We start from the raw sequence: 15642 nt of genomic DNA, 5'->3' as shown, positions 1-15642 counted from the left end.
AAAGAGAGACATTTTCTAAAACACCACCAAGTTCAGTCCTACAGGCCTGACTTTCTCTGATAAAGCCCACACGATGCACCTTTTCTTATTGCCAGCAGCTGATAATCTGCTTAATTGGTTACACTCTTAGCTACCTCAGTAATGAGTGGTGTAATTACCATTTCAAAGTTTTGTTAAGAGTTCCCGTTGACCCAAATTAATAATAAAGTACCCAAATCTATTGTGTCATGTTCTTTCCTCGCCCCAGGACACGAGGGCTAAAGAGGAAACAACTCTATCAACATGGGAGCTGGCATATAAGCTTGCCTGGTATCTGAGGGGTGAGAGGGGCAGGCTCCTGCTCTACAGGCCTGTATTCCACATCTCCCTTATTTCTCTTACTTGCTCAATTCAGATGGTGGGGCTCTGAGGAACTGGAGCTGTGCAAATCCAGGGGCATTCTCATAAATGATTACTGAGCACCATGGAAATTTCCACAGGGGTTGATGCTTGGGTGCAGTGTTACCAGATCCCAAGCTTGGAGAAAGACATCGTTTTCTCCTGACATGCTAAACAGTGAGAAGAGAAAGATGAAGTTCACAGAATCAGTGATTAAAGTTCTTAAAAACCGAACAAACAAAATGAAAACATTTTCACAGCGGCATATAGACCTGTCATATTTTGGCTCTGTTTTTAACTACCCCCATCTGTAAGACATCAAATACAACTTAACTATTCCTTATGCAGGGAAGGAATTCTGGATTTTTTTGTTTGCCCCTTTTTTGGCACTTTTGAAGTAACAATGGTTTGAATTTTTTTTTTTTATGTGAAAGTTTTAACATAGTTGTTGCTGTTTGTTCATCAGGAGCACGATACCATGAGTATGTGTTTCCTCCCACGAAAAATAAAAGTTATATGACAGTTATTTAGTGGTTCTGAGCCTGATACTGGTGGTTTAGTTGTTTCCAATAACTACTTGGGGTAAGGAGAAACTCAATGGCAGATAAGAATACTGAGTATTCAGAGCTCAACCATGCAGCTATTTATTTTTTCCCCTTTAGGCGGATGTGTTCTCTTATGGTATAATTCTGTGTGAGATTATAGCAAGAATACAAGCAGATCCAGACTATCTCCCTCGTACAGAAGTAAGTGGTTACGTTTATACGTTGGTGGGAGGTGGTAAATACACTGTGATAATGGCCTGTGGCTGTTTTGGTACATCTGCCAAAGATAATGCTGAATAGGTGTTGCTTAAAAAGAGACTGAAAAGCTGCTGTTCTTCTCTGCCACTACTGTGAGAAGCTCCATTGAAGACATTTTCATGCAAGCTCAGCCTTTGTCCAGCTAAAATGAAATGGGAAATCCTGTCTGAAGCCCCAGACCTGTCTGTAGTTGGCACAACACTGAGAGCACGGCAGCGACCTCCCTTTTGTGGAGCGAAGGCTCCCACGGGCTTGTCCCATGCCCAGCTGAGCACTTCTGGTGCACGTGCAGCACACTGTGCTCCTCCGAGCAGCTTCTCCTTGTGAAAGGGGCAGGAGCTGTGTCCAGGCTCACCCTTACTTTAGCATAGTCTATGCAAAGCATCGTGGATCTGATATAAAACTGATGGAACAAAAGGTCTGTTTCCTTCAGCTGGCTTTTGGGGCAGGATAGGGGGCTCGTCTGTAAGGTACCTTTGGTTTTCTGTATTGTAGCCTTTCCAATTGTCACTTCCTCTCCAGTGCTGAAAATGCAAAATTGCTTAGGATTTGATGTGCAGTGAATAGGAGCCTTTCTTGTGTAAATGTGTTGAAGGAACTGGATCATTTGTACTACTAATCTAGTGGTATCATCCACTGACAAGTTAACCATTTTCATTGTTAAGGTTTCATGATAACCCAGGCTTCTGGTTTCAAAGCAGGCTTTAGATCTGCACTGTGGAAGTAACCATAGTGAAACATCAGCATATAGAAAATCACTTCTAGAACCACACAGGCAAGACTTCAAGTGCAGTGAACTGCAGTTAATTCTAGGAAGAATGATGGACTTTGAAGTGAAATCATTCTCTTACAGGTATCTTAGATAATCCCTAGAGGGGATGCTGCAGTTCCCTGCATGAGGTTTTCTCAAAATCCCCTGGCTGTGGCTGCCCAGAGAGTTGGTGTTCGTGGTTATTTCTGATAACTCCGTGGCGGGAGCTGAAATGTCAATGCTTTGGCCTAGATAGCAGACCTCACTTGTATCTCTGTTCTCTGTGCCATGTTCTTGTTCGTACAGAATTTTGGATTAGATTATGATGCCTTCCAGCACATGGTGGGGGACTGTCCCCCCGACTTCCTCCAGCTGGCCTTCAACTGCTGTAACGTGAGTATCCTAACTGATGAGGAAGGGTCAAAACTGCAGTTCTCTCTCTCTGTTTTTTGAGGCTTTTTAAACTTAAATTTGATTAGTTTGAAGATTGAACTTAAAGCATTTAGAGAGGAAACTGAAGTGCTAACCTGTAAAAGCAGCCATACATTCTCCTAACCCAGGAAGTCCCTTGTAGCTTTTTATCTCCTGTCCTCTGCAAAAAGGCCAGTCTTCTACTTCTGCAGTTCCCTATTCTGGCGTGCCAAGCAAATGACCCTGGCACACTGAACAGCTCCTTGCAGGCTGCTCGGGCTGATTGTAACCGGTTGCTGGCTGTTGATGCTGCTGGCCCTGGGGCGGACAGAAACCAGCAGTCATTGTGTGCAGACCTCCTGGGCTGTGAAGAAACAACTCTCATGTCCCTCACGTAGAGATGGGATGGAGAGCGGATGGACAAATAAAGAGAAGGCAGTAAATTGTTCTAAAGTCTATATGCTGCCCTTTGGAATGAAGGATAAACCTCTAAATCTCCAGCCTGTATTCTAAAACATGAATCAAACCTGGACCCAAAAGATTGAATATCAATAAGGCAGTGTACAGTGTGGAGTAAACTTTCTGCTAGTTTTTGACTAAAGTTGTAATTGTGCTGGGTAGCTTGATAGGTCTTCTGTGGTTTGAAAATTCCCAAGATCAGTCTTGTGGGTGTTCCATAAAGGAGAGTGTGAGGCTGTTGATAAGAGTACAACTAGTTTATCTCAAATAAGAGAACTTGAGGTTCAGTTGACTCTGCTCAAGTTGGGAATGTCAAGGGATCTATTCTTGAGAGTGCCAGTTTGCAGACCTTAAATTGATGCTACTTCTGAAAACTTTCTTGCATGATAGTTTGTTTAATATTCTGGAGTCAGTAACAGCACCGTATCCTAGAGAATATTTGTTAGAAGTGTCAGAACAAGCTTTGGTTGGTGGCTCTGCTGATGAATTTCAGCTTTTGGTTTCCCATCAGCACTGCTGCTGAAAGAAGCAGCATCTGTTTGTACCCTTGATACGAATCTTTGCCCCTGAGCTCTCTTCAGCTTGTGTTAATACAAATGCTGGCACAGAGAAGAGTGCTGTAAAGATGAGAGTGTAAACAAGTGGGGGGAACGCAGCCCTTGACGTCAGTGCTCACAAAGAGGTGCTGAAAATATCTGTGAAACTGGGGCCTTAATGTGGATGAGCCTCTCTGCTCCTCTGGTTTCACCTTAGTTCAGTGGAGCTCACTTCATCAAGGCACTGATGGGGCTGACGAGTGTTTATGAAATGTTTTCACTGTGAAATTCCTAGATGTTTGGCTAGAGCTTGAGTTTGATGTGGGAACCCTCAGCTCCCAGCCATAGTCCCCAGAAATCCCACTGCATCCAAACACATGGCAGGCCCATGATTAAAACCATTTTTTTTTCAGCACAAGTGAAAATCAGTGTAAAACTTTACCAGTAAGGAAAGGGGAAGTGACTTATTTTATATCCTTACATAAGAATTTGCTGTGCGGAAAGAGAAAAGGGACTTCTTCCTCCTGGTTATCATCAAATGCCCCCTTCTGCATAGTAAATGTCCCTTCCCTGAGTTTTGGTGGGAGCCTGGTTATGCCTCGAAGAAACTGGAAGCAACTGTCTTCCTAATTGAGCCATTAATATGCTGGCTGCAATGTGGAATAGCCCCTGTGCTTTGGTGTTGCCCCTGCCTACCTTTCCAGAGGGACAGAGAAAGCAGAAAAAGATGTTTTCCTGTGCCGGGAAATTCCAGCTGCTGCATTACAGCACATTTCTCGCTGCTTTGTGCACATCAAAGCAGCATGTTCTATTTATTTCATTACTAACGTATGAATTTTTAGCCCTTACACGGTGTTAGAAGTGTTTTTGGAATTGCCCCTCATACCGGTGCTCCTCACCTACTTTCATGTCCCAGACCTGCGAGGCAGTGTCGGGGGGTCTGCGGAGAGGTTGGATATTCACAAAGCACCCATGTTCCCTTTGTACTGGGGATGGGATGTGCATGGGCCTGCCCCTGGGAAAAAGCCCTCAGAAGGCTGGAATCGAGGAATCGAGTCAAGCAGAGTCTTTTTTAGTACCATAATGAAGTTAACTTTTAGCTGCCAAATTAGCTACTGATGCCTATAGAGTTAAATGTATATTTAGGGTTGTATTCAGAAATGTGTATTTAGAGCTATATTCAGAATGATGAAGTAAATGCTTTCTAAAATGCAACTTAAATTAAGCTGCTTGCTCTACAGTATGGTTTTAAGTGTCAGACTTTATTTGGAAGTCCATTTCTAATAGTGTGAGCTGAGATACATACTAATGACTGGGGGGGAGAAGTTTTCCTTAGGCAAGTAAGATACACTTTGGTACTGTGCTGCTTTGTGCAGTTACATAACCAGTCTTGTTTCCTGCCTGCTTTGGGGTAATTAACAAAACAAAGATAGAATATTTTAGACTTTGAATCTGCAGTGCCATTTATGTGGATTTTAATTAAAGCCACAAGGAGCTTATGGAAAATTAAAAGCTTTTAAAGAATGTCATAGCTAAGTTGTTCTGTTTAATTCTTTTTCTTTCAGGCAGGTTTTTGAAATTATGCTGTATATACTTTGTGGCTGATAATTGAAGCACAGCAAGAAATCCTTGAACTGAGAAAGCTTTAAAAAAATAGCAAAAACCAGTTCTCTTCCAAACCCCGAATCTGACCTCTCCCCACCTTTCCTTTTAAACTGTGGCCTCATCCTAGAATGCTGATGGTTTGATAATTAAACTTGAGAGAGAAAACCTGGGATACAACATGACTTTCCCCCATTCCTGCCACCACCCTGTCTTGAATTTCCTCAGTTCCTTCAAATTGTCCCTCTTCCTGTCAACTCTGAAGCTGGAATAGCATCGACAAACCACGTGGAATTCTGACTTATGCATCTATTCACAGATGGATCCAAAGTTGCGTCCTTCATTTGCTGATATTGTCAAAACACTGGAGGATATTTTAAACCGTTTGAGAAACGAGGAATCCGAGAGAGAGAGAAATTTTTTCAATATTGACAACAGTGAAAGAAAGCCAAAAGGTGGGTGTCTGCATTAGCACAAAGTGTTAATTGGGCATTAGCACAAAGATTAGTGCAGACTGATGGTGAGAGAGGTCGGTGTTCACATTTTGAAGGTAGAGGTTTCAAACATGTGTGTTACTGTTTGTGGTTTATGAATGAGATCCTAAGCCTGAAAAGGATTCTGGAAATGAATCTTGAATGCTTTCTCTAAAGCAGTCTAGTGCCACCTTGTGTGGGGAGCAAACTGCAGACTTTTTTTTTTATAGGTTGGGAAACATTCGGACTTGGCTATCTTCTGCATTGGTAGACTTCTCGTGTGGAAACAGTAAAATAGTTTCATATGCATATCTATAATCTTAAATTGTGCATTTCAAGCCAGTCGGTGCCATGTGCATGTTGTAGTTCTCCCCCTGCAGAGGTGCATGTGATGGAGATGCTGGTAAAAAGGAACGTGAATTCTTTTCTCTTTCCTGGTGTGCTCTCTCTGGAGCACCTCTCAGTTTGCCTCCTGCTCTGCTAGGGTTACCCTAACAGTTCTGGGAATTGTAGGGTCTTTCCTGAGTGGAATATCTAATCTAAACTGGCTGTATTTACAGGGAAAAGCAGAAATCCACATGTGCTCATTCTGCAAATGGTAGCTAAAAGGAGATGCCTCTTCTTCCTGTCACTGCTCAGCCTCAGCATTTTAGATGCACATTGAGAGCCAGTAGCAGCTGGATGATCCAGGCAGCAAATTAGCATCTTCTCCTAAACGGCTGTAGTTGTCCTTGTGCGAGGTGCTTGGGGACATCAGAAATGCACCGTTTCCTCTGCAGTTCTCATGAAGGCTCTGGGAGTGAGCAGACATGCAGGCATAAAACCTCTTCAAGCTAAGGGTGTTTCTTTTCTTCCTCTCAGGGTCAATTGAAAAAGGATCAGGAGTAAAACGATTGAGTTCCCTGGACGATAAAATCCCACCCAAGTCACCTCGCCCGCGTCGGAATATCTGGTTGTCCCGCAGCCAGTCGGATATCTTCTCCCGCAAGCCTTCCAGGAAGATAAACGTGCAGGATCCCTACTACACGCCAAGCAAGGGGTTAGGCCGGAAGGTTAATCCCTTCAATGCCAGGGAGGACCTCAAGGGGGGAAAGATCAAATTCTTCGACATGCCAAGCAAGTCCGTGATCTCCCTCGTGTTCGACCTGCATTCTCCGGAGGCGGGCGGTGGCCTCAAAGCCACCCAGTGCCAGCTCAGGCAGGCGTACAGCACGGACTGGCAGGAATTTTCCCTCCTCCCGGGCAGGAGATGCAGGTCGCTCCCGGTCTCTCCCGAGCTGCCGCATAAAGAGTACGGCCTGTTTGGGGGGCTCTCTTCGACCGTGGGCAGGTGCGACCCAGCCCAGCTGGGTGCAGAGGTTCGGCAGAAGCTCCTGAGCAGCAGCAAATACGGCGTGTCCGAGATTCCCCCCTTTCAGGCCAAGCTGCACAGGCCGGAATTGTTTCCCGTTCCGGGACAAGAGGAGGATATGGACTGTTCAGACGGGCCAGTGCCCCAGGAAGAAAATGGATTTTATCCCCTTGAGAACACGTGTGAAGACCCTGCCTGTAATCGGCCTTCAGCAGTGGGCCAGCTTGAGCCGCTGGCTTGCAAAAGGCTCCCAGCTGAGAACTCGGTGAACTTGGAGGGACTTGGCTCCCTGCAGGTGCTGGCAGGTTGTCCCCCTTCAGAAGAGATGGAGGTGGAGGAGGACCTAGAGAAGAACACGCTGCTGGAGCCTGCAAAGCCGCTGTTCAGTGTCAGCCCTCCCAGGGAGCTGAGCAGAGAGGCCCGGCCGTTGGGAGAGCGGGACGCCGACGGCGCTGCCCTCGCGTCTCTGAGCTCCCCCAGCGTCTCGGCGAGCGGCAGCACGCAGTCGGCCTGCGACATTTGAAGAGAATGCACAAATAGGACATGACCTTGGGGGACCTGTTGTTCCCGATCACTTTGACTCTGTTTTTCTGCAATGCTGGGGCTCACACGTTCGAAACAGACTCGGCAGATTGTAGAAATGAGCTGGTAAACAGAAGGCTGCAGAGCAAACAGCGTTGAGACGGATTCTTTTAACTTTATTTCATGTTGTGTTTATCCCTTTTCCCAATTTATGTTAGGAGGGAGAACTGCTCCCGCCAGAATGTCCATGTGACGCCCCGTAGTTTCTTCAGAGCAGTAGTACCCACAGCTGGGGCCTGTGTTAAGCAGGTTGACCTGGATTTCGGCATCAAGGTTTTAAGGCCTTAAGCTCCAGGTTGGTGAGAAAGAGGCCCTTACGTTTCCTTCCTCCTCCGACCTACCAGCTGCTCAAACCACTGCAGCTTTTGCGCTCACGTTGTGCAAGCAGTGTGCAGGAATCAGCGCGCCCTCCATTCGGGAAATGGGATAGAGATCTTCAGAGCTGTGTGGGGCGGATAGGAAGGCTTTCTGGTCCCAGAGTGGCTGTGAACGCTGCTGCTGCTGCTGCATCAAACAAGCTCTTGTTTCTAAAGCAGCAGAACCCAACCCCCTCCTGCTGGCAGCAATCTGCAGGCTCAGTCACCTGACAGGTATTTTCCGATTAACAAGAAGTATCTGTTCCCTGGTGTTGCGTTTTCCATAGGATGGAGTAAACTGATGCAGTAAACACTGCTCACTTCCTTGCCCAGCAGTCCACGCACCTCAGCCTGGCTGTGGAGGAGGAAGATTTTGCCCAGGGGGACAAGAAGGCCCAAGAGGAGCCGTGTTCTGGGCAGTGCCATTCCTGTGCTCCTTGGGAAACCATCAGTGAAACTAATGGTGCAGAAGCTCTGTGAGGAACGTGAGCACTTGTCTCCAAAGAGCTGAAGAGACCCCGCAGTCTCTTTCTGCAGAAAGCTCAACTGGCTGGAGCCAGGCCACACTTGGCCGTTGTCACTGAGCTAGAAGGGCCACGTTCAGCTCCCTGTCGGGCAGCACGTCCCGCGTCACTGAGGCCACTGCAGGAATGATGCCGGCAAAGCCGGGCCGCGATCCTCCGAGCAGGATTCAGTGGCCCATCAAACTGAAGAAAAATAATTTATCCCGCTGAAAATGTTTCCCCCATTTTTCCGACAAAGATGTTGTCTTTGATTTCTCCTATCGCTGATGACTGTGAGCATATTATTATTTTTTCTCTTCACCAGCAGGTATATGTGAAAGAAGCAGTGGCAGATGGCTGCTTGCTGGAAGCAGCATCAGAAATCCTTGCCCTGGTCTGCAGTTTTCAGCAGAACTTGTTGTATGATGGTATCTGTGCATCTTTTTGCCTTTTTTTTTTCCACTGTCATTGTTACCTTGTTTGTTCTCTCTCTTGCTTTTAATCTACGTTATCATTCCTAACTGAGGTAGGCCTTGCATGCCTGCAGAGCAGACAGGGGGTGATGCAGTCCAGAATTTTGCCCCGGGTAGCTGGTCACACTCTTGCTGCCCTCTTTTGAAGAGGGGAGATGTAAGCTGGTATGTCCTGATGGAAGCAACTATCTCTTCTTCCCTCATCTCACAGAAAGGAGGATGGAGAAAACCTCAGGTTCTTTCTTGGCTGAGATACCGAGCTTTCTGGAGGCATAGGTAACTATTTGGGGAGTTACAAGATGTGAAATAAGCCTGAACTGAGCAGTGGCTGCAAAGAGTTAAATGAGAAACCCAGTGCCCTTAAACTGCTTAGTGCAGTCTTTGCCAAATCAGGCCATTCTTTGCAGTTTTAAAGAGAAAACATCCATCCTTACCGAGACTATTTCCTTGACCCACACTGCTTGGCCTCTCTAAGGTGCTATCTGTAGAATAGTCTGTCCTGTGTATCCTGACTGCTGTGTTGGTGTCTTTGGAGCGCAGAGCAGCTTGGATGGCAGCTGCTGAGTGCATGTGATGTTCCTAAGGACAAGAAACCAGCCAGAAGAACTCAAAAACCAGCTACTTGTCTGCCTGGTGCCTGCTTTTTTTTTTCTCTTGCACTTTTTTTTCCACCCCCCCCCAAATTGTAACCTTTCAGGAGGAAACCCCATCAGCACCAGCTTCTGTTGTCACGAGACACACTGAATCGTGTGACCTCGGGCACACCAGCAATAACGTTTACTTGTGATCCCTGGGCCACAGGGAAGCTGCCGAGCGTCCTCCGGCCGCACGCAGCCCCGGCAGAGCAGCCGCTTGCACCTTTGGGTGCCCTGTGCGTGTTCCAGCCCTGCGCTGGCACCTGCCTGTGGAGGCTGCTGTCCTGGAGGCTCCGAGCCCTCCGCTCGCACGCGGTCAGGCTGGAGGTGCCTCTGCGGCACCCAGCCCCGTGACCTCCCCGTCTTGGTTTCCTGCACAACTCTCTTAAAAATATTTCCCTGCCCTTAACAGGGAAAATTAATTTTCCTGCCCCTGCTCTTTAGCAGCATGGCTAAAATTTTCTTAAGAATCTACTCTTTAAGCCAAGCTGATTTGCAGAGGGCACATGTGGTGGCTTTGGTAGCTCTTCACACCTCGGTGGAGGTGTCGGAAGCGCCAGTGGAATAACGGCTCAGGCCGCTCCCGGAGCCCTGGTCTGTGTGGGAGAAGAGGCATGTGTGTAAAACTGGAGTAAAAGGCCACGTTACTGATAGCAACACGCTTGCTAAAACTGCCAGCCTCTCCACGGTGCAGCTGGCGCTCACTGTGTCTCATCCCTGAGGTCGCATAAAGCTGCATCTAGGTTGCACCTAGCAAATATTCCTAGGTTTTCTGCCCGCTCGAGGGTGCTTTTCTACTGGGGGCCATTTTCTGACAGCTGCTGATGAACATGAATGCGAACAGCGATCCATGTGGTCAGCAAACTCCTTGTTTTATAGTGATATGACAAAGTTTTATTCCGAATGGATTTTATCGTGATTTTTGACTTTCTTACAGAAGCAATCCGTGCTCTTTTAAAAGACTTCCTACACACTGCTAGGTTCCCTGAAGAGATCAAAGACGTTTTTAATTCACTTTAAATCTTCCTATGTTTAATTCATTTAAATGTCTGTTATAAGCTATTTTTTTGTTGTGGTTGCAGGTGGATAAAATGCAACTAAGAGAGTGCATGTGAATTGCTGCCCCTCAAAAGTAATGCTGCAAGACAAGGGGGTTAGTAGATTTATATTTGTTGGAGAGGTGTTGATGTATTTTGTGTAACAGAACATTGGTATTTTTGCCAGTACAACTAAAGACACTTGAATAATTCCTGTTTGCACTTAATGCTATTGTTTATATTGCATGTCACTACATTTCTATGCAAAACAAATAACTTTTTTGGGGGGAAGAGGGGCAGCCAGATATTTGATTAAGTAAGTTTAAAAGACCTTTGCAAGATGATCTATTTTCATATTTATGAAGGAGTTTTACGTCTTAATATTTTGCAGACTGTAAATAGCTCAACTTGTAATTAAAGGCTTAGGAAGAAGTTGGTAGCCTGTGTATAATAGTAAGTTAACACTGCCAGAAAAAAAAAATCTTTGCAAAACAACTTTTCTAATATTGTGGATATTTATGAATATGTAAAGAAAGCACGTCTTGTTTTTATGTTGATTGACCTTCTGACTTTTTGAGCTATAGAAATGGTGTATGTTTTATTGGAACTGCAATAAGAAGTAACCAAAGATGAATCCAGTTAAATATTTTCATAATTTTTTCTTGGTCAGGTTTTGTAAACTTTCCCAACTTGCTTTCAAAATAAAAATAAAATCAAGCACCGAGTCTTGTGACTAAGACAACAGTTTAAAAAAAGAGAAAAAGCTCATTCAAGTGCTTGCTTAAGCTATAGATGATGCTGCTAGCTTTGTTATTCTGTGCTGAATTATGAGCAAAGTGGTGTTCTAATTACCAGCAAAAAGGCTGTTCTTATTCAGTGTGTTGCTTATCTACTACATCTTACTTAGTGTTAGGCTGCTGAGTCCCTGAGACTTGAGGGCTCTTTCCTCTCTGTAGTGCTGTTGAGGAGCAGGCAGTAACTTGTGACCTGAAAGATGAATCAGCTTTGCCAGTGCTCAGCCCCCAGGGAGCTTGTCACAGCGGCCGCTCTGTTCTAGCCCTGCAAAATTTGTCTGTGTTGGGACCTGGATTAAGGTAGGACATTACCCTTTTGAAAGGGATTACCCTTTTCATTTTCTGCAAGAATGCTTGGTGTTTTTGTTTGGTTATCCTCCAAAAGGCAGCTCTCATTTGTTTACAGAATGCCCTGGGATTCAGAACACTTAAGTTTGCAGCGCTGGCTGCAGCTGGAGAATTGCACATTTCATCCTTCTCCAACCTCACCCCCTCTTCACAGCTCAGGCTGCTGCTCAGGAACAGACACCATAGGGAACACTTATGGAGAGCAATTTAATGGGCCAGAAGTTAAAAGCAGGAATAAGAAATTTGCTTCCCCCGGGCCAGTTCATGATGGGATGAAGTCAAAACCTTCAACACTTTAGGGAAGAAAAGAAGAGGAAGAGGGGAACAAGAGAGCTCTGCAAGTCTTCTAGCCCTAGTCACTGGCCCAGGCCAACTTCATCTTCTGGTTGTGAGCTTTGGAAGACTTGGAAAAGGAGCTCTTCACTATCTGCAGCGGCACCGATTTCCCACTGAGGTACAGTTTGTTGTGACACTCGGGCAGCCAGGGCCCTGCATCAGCGTCCGTGCTTGTTCCTTTCTTGAGCATCTGCACGTAGGCCATGATATAGCCCGTCATGAAGGCGTCGAAGCCGGCGCGGTGGGTTCCCCCCTGCGAGGACTCCCTGGGCTTTCCTGCAGCAGAGGCTGTTTGGGTCTCTGAGCTGCCAGGGCCCTCGGCCTTCCCTTCCACGTGGCCGCTGTGAAAGCCGTTGCCCTCGGCAGAGGGGCTCACGGAGGCTTCCAAGGGGGCAGCAGCAGTTTCGGTGCTCCCTGAATCCTCCTCCCTCTTGGCGTGTGCCCAGGTGTCCGAGGCTTCCAAGGGGGCTGCAGTTGCTTCAGTGCTCCCCGAATCCCCCTCCCTCTTGGCGTGTGCCCGGGTGTCTGAGCTAACCTCTGGTTCCATGTCTGTCTCCTCCAGGTGCCCGTCCTCAGGGCTGCCCGTGCTCCCTGCCAGCTCCATGGCAGCTGCTGGCTCACAGGGACAGCTCTGCTTGCGGGGCGGCCCCTCCTCCCCATTCCGAGCTAGCTCCAATTCCTGCCCCGAGCTTTCCTGCTCAAACTCCTTTGCAGACCCTTCTGCGTTCTTCCGACGCTTCCATTTGTGCTTCCGTTTCTTCCGCTTCTCCCAAAGCTTGTCATCCTCATCAATTATGAGGTCAATATTATGGGACTGGGGACACTTCACCCCATTTGGGCACCATCCATATGCCTGGGGAGAAAGAGAGAAGACAGTAGCCAGCAGCCTCCTGGTTGAGAGCAGCAGGAATCTGCGTGTCAGAACAGATTCCACATTTGTGGTCGTGCCTCTAACGCATCAACCAGTAGTTCACAGGCAAAACCGAAGCAGGAAGAGGCTCTGAGCAACTGAGAGCTGGAGGTTGGATGCAAGATTCCCAGAGACCCCCAAGCTCTAGTGTCCAGTGGCATTAACGAGCAACGTGGGGAAAGGCTCCTTTTTCCTCCAAAAAGGGAAACTGGGTATGATCCAAGTGGCAGCAGCAACACTGGAGAGGCTGTGGATGACACTGCTACAGACCCAGCAGCTGCGGACAGGGAAGGTTGTTGTATTGGTCATAAAGACACAGGAGAGAAAAGAGACCTTTCTTGCTTAGGGGACAAGACAAATTCAGATTTTTTGGCCCTTCCAAGACAGCAACTGGTAGGGTGACTGATACCACCCCGCTGTTCGGGCCTGTAGAGCCTCTGAATCCTGGCCTCTGCTTAATCTGTGGAACTCACTGCTTCAGAGCAGAGCTTCTTCTTTTCAGCTCTAAAGTCACCTCAGCTTTCAACATCTCCCCTCCTTGTACCACACAACAAGCAAAGGAAGTTCCCGAGCGCTTTGCTGCCACTTCCTGGTCTGGCCACACTTGGCTCTTCCCACGGAGCCAGGTAGGGAGCTGGGATTCAAGTTACTTACCGAAAATTTCTCGCAGACAGGCACCTTATTTGCCTCTGCCACGTCCTGCTTGGCCTCTTCCAGAGCGCGGTAGTCGATGTAGTGGGACATGCTGGCCGGGTAGCTGCAGAACTCGATGGAAAGGTGCTGGCTGCCGGCATCCTTCAGCTTGCAGTTCTCCCGCTTGCTGGAACACACAAGTGGGCAGTTACTGCTGGGAACTCACGGAACACAGGCCAAGACAGAGCCCCAGCGAATCTCAGCTCCTCTGCTTTCATGCTCTGGAGTCCAAGCCCCAGCAGGATAGCCTCCTGGAAGAGTATTTAGTCCAGGGATGCGGCTCTTAGACTCTTCTATATCTACATATAGACACGGACAACACTGTCACTGGTGAAGCAAGGGGAGAAGGGCAGCCGTACCTTCATTTAAAACCCTAGTGCATTTTGATAAAGTACTAGCCATAATAGTTAGCTTGAACATTTCTAGATGAGTTAAGATGGCATCTCCTGATCATACAAGTCAGTAAAATGCACTATTTTTCCCTCTGCACAAAGAGGGCATGATGTCACCTTAGAGAAGATACGAGGGACTGTAGCACTACCTGCCTCTTGGTTAGACTGAGCAGCAAGTGCAGAGCCAGGCTCTGCTCCTGGCTCACAAACTGCACAGACGTGGCTGCTTCTAACATGTAGCTAGAAGATCTCTATGAAGATACTTGTGAGGAAACCGGAGAATGGGCCAGGACCAAAGAGCAAAACCTTTGCTTGGAATGAAAGTGATGGGAGCTGCAGCTGGCCCCACGTGACAGACACCACCAGCACCGCAGAGCTGGCACATGGTGTCAGACAGTGCGGGGACACAGGGACAGCCACCCTCCACCTGCCCCAGCCTCTGCAAAACTGAACTGCAGCGAGATCAGGGCGGTCAGTGCCCATCCTGGAACGGGAAAGCATGGGAAAGCACAGCACAGAATCACCTGAAAAGCATCTTCCCCTTCCAGCAAGACAGCCCCAACACCTAAATCTCTATCCCCTCCTAAAGCTTAAATTGAGTGTTTCTTACCACTTCTTGTAAGCATACTCCAGGTAGGAGGCTACAAAGCGGGTCTCAAACTCGCAGGCATACTTGGTGTCATATATTCCTGCTGGAAACATTTCTGAGAGGTCAGCAGTGAAAGTGCCAAGGCTCTCGGGAAGGTGAGCATAAAAGCACTGGTACAGGAACACCAGGTCAATCAGGCCGTTATGGAGGACGAGGGGCTTCTTTGCTCGTATGAGTTCCAGGAAGAAGGTCCGAACGCTTTGGCTCTGGTCCTCATTCCCCTGAAAGAAAAAGGATTAATCCACCAGCCTTAGTGTCCTGACTTGCCCCCCTACCAGAAGTTCCCAGAGCTGCCTACAGCAGGATAGCGCCTTCACCGAGGCTAGTTTTGACCAGGTGGAGGGCTGGATATTTGAAACAGAAGCCACAGTGATGGAAAACCTGGACATAAAGAGCATGGAAGGGAAGGACATCCTGCAGGCTGGATCCCAGCTCCAGCCCCTCTTTACACCCCAGCCACGTGTCCTGCACAGCAGCTGTAGCAAAAAGACTCCAGGGCCAGAGGCAACTCGAGGCATCCTCCCTGTGCTCCGTCTGGAAAAGGTGCAGAACCAGCTGCGGAGCAGAAGCGGAGAGGGCTGCCGAGGAAGGATTCACAGGGAGGAAGGGGGCACATCCCTCGGGTGCCATCTCCGCGTGAGGAGGAACTTCTTCACTGTGAGGGTGCCGGAGCCCCGGAACAGGCTGCCCAGGGAGGCCGCCCTGTGCCCCCCTGCCTGAGCAGGCGCCTGGCCGAGATGACCCCCTAGCACCCCCCTACCTTGTCGTTGCCCTTGTGGTAGGGGATGCCCTGCGAGTACTGCTTGTTGAAGTCAAAGCCGTGCTGCACCAGGAAGCGCACGGACTGCGGCTCCACCACGTAGTCCTCGGTGCAGAGCAGCGTCAGGTTGTAGATCTGCGCGCGGTAGCGGGCGGCGCCGGGCTGCGGGGAGCGGGTGAGCGCGGGAGCGGCGCGGGGGCGCGGGCGGGGGCGCGCGGCACTCACCTGGAGCGGGAGCCGCTGGAAGCAGGCGAGGCCGAGCGAGAGCACGGAGCGCGAGCGCGCGGCGCCGCACACGGCGCGGTACCGCTCCTCGAGGCACCTGTGGCGGGAGCGAGCGCCGTGGGGCCTGCCCCACCGGCACCGGCACCGGGAGCACCCCCCTCCACCGGCACCGGGACCGCCCCCCC

The 15642-nt window shown here is 48.4% G+C and overlaps 2 protein-coding genes across 2 annotated transcripts in view; one reads left to right on the top strand and one right to left on the bottom strand.

Annotated features, from left to right (window-relative positions):
- Positions 1–10869, top strand: part of TESK2 (testis associated actin remodelling kinase 2) — a 62830-nt gene extending 51961 nt beyond the window's left edge. Inside the window, exons 7-10 of the mRNA XM_026033514.1 lie at positions 1041–1124; positions 2239–2325; positions 5260–5395; positions 6275–10869. Coding sequence (XP_025889299.1) covers positions 1041–1124; positions 2239–2325; positions 5260–5395; positions 6275–7287 — 1320 coding nt within the window. The 3' untranslated portion in view covers positions 7288–10869. The remainder of the gene's footprint in view (positions 1–1040; positions 1125–2238; positions 2326–5259; positions 5396–6274) is intronic.
- Positions 10870–11720: 851 nt separating this feature from the next.
- On the bottom strand, positions 11721–15553 carry TOE1 (target of EGR1, exonuclease; the record flags this gene model as incomplete). The annotated part of the gene is made up of 5 exons (XM_026053653.1): positions 11721–12681; positions 13393–13558; positions 14434–14693; positions 15233–15394; positions 15458–15553. Coding segments are annotated over 5 exons (1521 nt in total), but the record flags the coding sequence as incomplete, so codon positions are not given.
- Positions 15554–15642: the final 89 nt, after the last annotated feature.

The sequence above is a fragment of the Nothoprocta perdicaria genome, unplaced genomic scaffold (genome assembly GCF_003342845.1).
Source record: "Nothoprocta perdicaria isolate Ctin4 unplaced genomic scaffold, notPer1 scaffold_0, whole genome shotgun sequence".
Lineage (NCBI taxonomy): Eukaryota > Metazoa > Chordata > Aves > Tinamiformes > Tinamidae > Nothoprocta > Nothoprocta perdicaria.
This window is presented reverse-complemented; position numbering and strand designations above follow the sequence as displayed.